General features: G+C 40.2%; 1 protein-coding gene across 1 annotated transcript; it reads left to right on the plus strand.

The window, feature by feature from the left end:
• The first annotated feature begins 884 nt into the window (after window positions 1–884).
• Window positions 885–5,225, plus strand: LOC119424769 (zinc finger BED domain-containing protein 6). The gene is made up of 3 exons (XM_037692271.1): window positions 885–1,206; window positions 2,856–4,246; window positions 4,782–5,225. The coding sequence occupies exons 1-3, from the start codon at window positions 1,028–1,030 to the stop codon at window positions 5,213–5,215; spliced, it is 2,004 nt and encodes a 667-aa protein (XP_037548199.1). The 5' UTR covers window positions 885–1,027; the 3' UTR covers window positions 5,216–5,225.
• Window positions 5,226–5,921: the final 696 nt, after the last annotated feature.

Genomic DNA, 5,921 nt, shown 5'->3' on the forward strand with positions numbered 1-5,921 from the left:
GCCAGTGGCTGTTTAGTTTCCCTGATGTAAGACTGATCACAGCCCTCCTGACACTGAACAGCATACACAATATTACTCTGTTTGTGCCAAGGGGCTGGATCTTTGGGATGAACCAGTCTTTGCCGTAATGTATTTTGGGGTTTAAAAGCCACTGGGACGTTATGTTTAGAAAATAAACGTCTCAGTTTATTTGATACTCCCTCAACATACGGAATGACCACTGGTCTGGGTCTAGGTTCCTTCTTTTCACCTGATGTCTGACTGGAGTCCTGTTCGGGTTTCTTCTCTGCTTTCAGGAAGGCCCAGTTAGGATATCCACATTGCTCTACAGCCTGTCTTGTGTAGAATTTATCCTTCTGCCTGGCTCCTGAGTTAGTGGGGATGCTGTCTGTAGTGTTGTAGTACTCGAGACCGGTCTTGGTCTCGAGACCGGTCTCGAGACCACTTTTTGACGGTCTCGGTCTCGTCTCGGTCTCGACCGCATTTGGTCTCGGTCTTGTCACGGTCTCGGACATTGAGGACTCTGGATTTTTTTTCAAGACCAGTCAAGACCACAACTGTGAAAATATCACTAAATTGCCAGAATATTGTCCAGTTTATTTGTTAACATCTTTGCTTTTACTGGATGCAAAACATACCGATTCAAATTCAAGCGATAACGTGACTCATAGCAGCTAGCTACATGTTTTTGTTACCACTCCAGTGTTGCCAGATTGGGTGGTTTACTGCCAATTGGCCAGTTTTCGTTCTGATTTTGCTGGGAACTCTGGGAAGATTTTTGTTGGACTGTTCCGTTTTGCCACATATTGTTAAATTACCTTGGCTTGTACTGATGTGGGTTTGTGTTCAAAAAGTAAATATACTGTAACAAATATAGATTGTGCAGGTTTTTGTGTGATGTTGCGGTTTTTAACCGATTTTTTGCTGGAAAATCTCGACTCTATCTGGCAACACCGAGCCCACCTCCTTTCACTCGCAAGCGTCAGGGAAGAAAAGTTAGACTTGTTTGTGTTTAGAACAAGAGAAGATGTCTTCTAAATCTGCTGTTATAAAGTTTGGCTATTTGAGTCACAAAGAGTATGTTTGCAAAACAACTCTGAAAAAAAAGCACACGGCGCAATGCAAGTTCTGCAGCGCTTCACTTTCGGAGACTGTCGGGACTACATCCAACTTTTATCGACACCTGGAAAGGAAGCACAAAGAAAGGTAAGCGCCGCAGCTTTGTGTAAGTGATGCTAGTAAAGCTAGCTAGTTAACGTTACCAATCTGCCTCTCTTCCAAGAACAATACAAACAGAACGTTTTATCAAGTATGGTTTATTTGTCATATGCAAAATCAACACAAGGTCGACAACAATGCAGTGAATTGCTTAGGACGAGAAAAACAGTCTTGACTCGCCAAAAACAAACAAAAAAATAACAACAACAAATACCAAAGCATGCATCACAAATACTAAAATAAGGGACAAAAAGTTGAAAAAGTAATTCATCGACATTAAATCTAAATACATCTAAATTAATTAATGTGTGTCAGACTCAGACCCGCTTTGTTTAGCCCTTAAATGAGTTTTACTTTATAACACTGATATAATTAACATATTAAGGGAAGTAAGCAAATTCACTGTTTACATACAGTTAAATCAGGTCCTCTGAGTGTGTGTTAAAAGAAAAAAAGTAGAATATTATCTGCACAGCTTTTTTCTACCTTTTTTTTCTTTTAACACTCCCAGAGGACCTGATTTAACTTTTTTAATTTTTTCTACCTGGGTTATTGAGCATGCATAAGGACAAATTCACTGTTAACTTTGAGAGACTGAGGGGACAGGGCATGTGGTAACAAAATGTAGAAACGTTTCATCTTTCATCCAAAAGACTATTTGACTTCTTAACAAAAGACTTCATTGTAAGAGGGACTGTCTTCTTCTTACATCGCTGATATTGCTAGTATCACTCAGCCCCCTGTGAATAGCAAGCAACCATCAGGGTGCCAACGATTCATTGTTAGGCTGATGGTCTCCCTTAGCATATTTGGCAAACTGGTTGATCCACTGTGAGAAGGTGCTAACTGTGTTTAATATGTCCTGATGCATGCTCAATCACCCAGGTAGAAAAATCTTAAAAAGTTAAATCAGGTCCTCTGGGCGTGTTAAAAAAGTAAAAATAAAAGGTAGAAACATTTCGTCTTTCGTCCGAAAGACTTCCTCAGGCTGAGGAGCTGCATTCAGCTCAGCCCTATAAATAGTGCCTCCTCACAGTGGACCAACCGTTTGTTGTTGATGAAACTAGCTGCTCACATGTTCAAGGAGGACCATCAGCCTAATGATGGATTGTTAGTACCCTGATGGCTGCTTGCCTTCACCGGGGGCTGAGTGATACTAGCAATAACAGCATTGTAAGAGGGGGACAGTTGAACCCGGAGGCCTCCACCTCTGTTTAAAGATGGATGGTTTCTTTTCACAAAGATGGCCTCCTTTACTCCTCTCTCAAACCATCGTTCCTCTCTATCAAGGATGTGAACATCTTCATCCCTGAAAGAGTGACCGCTGGTCTGGAGATGAGTGTAAACCGCAGAGTCTTGGCCTGAAAATGTAGCTCTTGAGTTTAATATAGCTCCTCATATTGAAGAAGTCTTTTGGATGAAAGACAAAACATTTGTATAATTTTTTATTGTTTAAACCCATCCAGAGGACCCAATTTAACTTTGTTAGATTTTTCTAAGTTTAATTTTTGCTTATGATAAACAATGGAGGATATATTTGACATACATTTATGAAGTTGCTACTTATTTTTAAGTGTTCTTTTGATGTAATTGATGTTCATGACCAGATATACTGATTCCTCCTTTGCATTTTTTAGGTTCCTGGAATACAAGGCAGGGCAACAGAATGATGTCACAGTCACACAGCCATCAATTTCATTATTTACGCAGAAAGTGCAGCTCTACAGCCCACAATCACCAAGGCAACAAGCCATCAGTCAAGCCATTGTCCAAGATTTGATCATTGGGTGTTGTCTGCCTCTCTCACTTGTGGAAAACAGTCATTTTAAACACTTTCTTGAAGTTATGGATAGTAAATACACACCAATCTCTAGAAAAACGGTTTCTGATAGACAAATTCCAGAGTTGGTAATCAAGGTCAAGGAAACTGTTTTGGAGAAACTGAAGACCCAGTCATCTGTGTCATTAACAACTGACCTCTGGTCTGATCGCAGGCTACGCTCCTTCCTTGGGGTGACCGCCCACGTGTGCTACAAATCAAAGGATTCCTATGCACTTGAATCCTACCTGCTGGACTGTAGGCGTTTCACAGGCAGACATACTGGAGAGCACATTGCGTCTGCCTTTGAGGAGATCACAGAGGAATACGGTATCCATGACAAAATTAGCTATATCATAACAGACAATGCTGCCAATATGAAATGTGCTTTCAAAGTACACATGCCCCAATCTGATGACAGCGAGAGTGAAGAGGAGCATTTAGATGACGAGCACCTGTGGGAGGACATTAATTCTCAGGAAGACACCGAATTACCCTGGTCATCTGGTGCACGTCTTTCCTGCTTTGCACACTCTCTGCAATTAGTTGTGAATGACGGCATGAAGGAGGTCAAGGCCATTTCTCACACAATAGCCAAAACATCACGGTTCACCACCTTATTGCATAGCAGTTCACAATTCAAAGACAAGTTTGAGGCTACGTTTGGCACTAATAGGACCATTCCAGCTGCAAACACAACTCGATGGAACAGTATATTTAAACAAGTACAGGCCTTCACAGCTCTGGACCACAAAGCCCTGAATGAAATGTGCAGCAAGGATCACGAGGAGTTGGTGTTTAGTGCCCGTGAGTGGAACCAGCTGAAGGAACTGAGTGCAGTTCTTGCTCCATTTTCTGAGGTAACAGACCTGACAGAAGGGGAGAAATCAGTTACCATTAGTATGGTGGTTCCAACTGTCCTGGACTTGAATACACACCTCCTCAAGATGGAGGACACTCGAATGCAGTGCCAGTCATTGGTCAGAGCCCTCCAGCAGTCTCTGGTGAAAAGATTTTCTGGAATCTTTTTAAAAACAAGCATGGCCAAAGACAGTGGAAGAGAGGAACCTTTTAACCACAATGTTTACTTCTTGGCCACCATGCTGGATCCTCAGTTTGGCTTAAGCTGGGTGGACTTAGATGTTACCAATGGGGGAAATTCAACATCAGTGAAAAAGTTCAGAGATGAGCTTAAGAAGACACTGACAGGTCAGTATATATTTTCTCTGCTGAAAATAAATGTCTTATTTGCAAAATCATAAATCCTAAAATATTTCAAATTAGTTGTCTATAAAAGCCTTAACTAGTCTTACAGTGGAATTCATAGTCTTCATTTCATCTGTTTACTTTTGTCATAAAAACATATTTTGTACACTCTGAGCCTATTGAAACAGATATTCTTTATATTTAGGCTGGTAACATGCCTATTGTACACAATCCTGACTCACTTTTATATTAAATGGGACTGTACTTATATAGCACCTTTCTATCTTATCAGACACTCAAAGCACTTTACATTACAATCTGTGCCTCATTTACACATTCATACGGCACTCTATTAGATCTCTACAAAGCTAATTGAACAAATCATTCAAAGGAGACTAATCAGAGCTTTATCACATTCATACACTGATGGGACGCACATCGGAGGCCCCTAATAAAAGGTCCTAAACGTATTTAATTCAACTCTGATATGTGCATATCCTTTTAAATCTAACTCAGTCATTGTGTTTGTGTTTTTCAGAAACATTGATCTTAGAGGTGGAGAAGATGATGGACATGAAAGAAGACACCTGCTCAGAAGTTGTGAATGTGGATCCAGCCGCAGCCAGTGATTCGCCACCAAACAAATACCCTCGCCTTCTGTCCCGCTACAAGGCATACAAAAAGCACAGCTCAGACCAGGATTCAAGCATACACACACAGATAAGGAAATACTTTGATGCCATCCGTGACTTTGACACAGACAATGCACTTGTCTTCTGGGCAAAAAACCACACTAGATTTCCACAACTGCACAATTTGGCAATGAAGGTCCTATCAGTCCCTGCCTCCTCTGCACCAGTGGAAAGGGTTTTCAGTCGAGGAGGCATTTTAATGAGACCCCATCGTGCACGTTTAGGCCACAGAATGTTGCAATCACTCATATTTCTTAAATGCAATGAAACACTTCTTTAAACTCCAATAATCAGTTAATCTGGACAGTTTTTTTTTTTTTTTTTTTGTGGAAAGACTGACGTTTTGCCCTCCGGGGGCTGTCCTCTCCCCCGTCGACTCCTTCTAAAATGCAGCCACAGCCAAAGTGGGATTTTTTTGAAGTAGTTATGCATCGGGCAAACTTTGTGTTGCTTTGTATAGCTGCAACGTTGAAATTGATTAGCCTTGTGGTTTTCTTTCTGTAGTAGTTTTTGTTCACATTCTTGGCTGCCTGCAGTGCAGTTATTTCTCTGAAACTTTATGAATATGAATAAGCTACTAAGTTTTCTTGGGTGATTTTTATGATACTGTGTTTTTTTTTCTTAATGTGCCTTGGATCATACAATGGAAGATCCCCAAGCAAATACACAAGTCTAAATGAAAATTAAACAATTTTAGAAAGTAACTGACTTCAAGTTTCCAATTTAATCCTAAAGACTGCATTTATACTGCCCAGTATTTCATGTTGACTTCAAGAGACCAAAAGAAGGTAAATGCATCTTGAGTTTTGTTTTATTAGGATCAAAATGGGTCACTTAAATTAGAGTTTAAATAAATTAAAGTAAGCATGCACAAGTTGTGTACAAAAGACATTGCAGTACAAAATTCATTTCACAAACAACACTGTTTAAAAACGTAAAAACATTACTGTCTGGTAAAATCATCAGTTTTGACACATTAAAAAGGC

This window comes from Nematolebias whitei, chromosome 18, assembly GCF_014905685.2.
Source record: "Nematolebias whitei isolate Nwh7 chromosome 18, NemWhi1, whole genome shotgun sequence".
Classification (NCBI taxonomy): Eukaryota; Metazoa; Chordata; class Actinopteri; order Cyprinodontiformes; family Rivulidae; genus Nematolebias; species Nematolebias whitei.

What these genes read in the sequence shown, in the direction of transcription:
- LOC119424769 (XM_037692271.1), top strand. Translation starts at nt 1,028, where the DNA reads ATGTCTTCTAAATCTGCTGTTATAAAGTTTGGCTATTTGAGTCACAAA. An exon ending in GAAAGGAAGCACAAAGAAAG is followed by an intron (nt 1,207 to 2,855) that starts GTAAGCGCCGCA and finishes TGCATTTTTTAG; the next exon opens with GTTCCTGGAATACAAGGCAG. An exon ending in GCTTAAGAAGACACTGACAG is followed by an intron (nt 4,247 to 4,781) that starts GTCAGTATATAT and finishes TGTGTTTTTCAG; the next exon opens with AAACATTGATCTTAGAGGTG.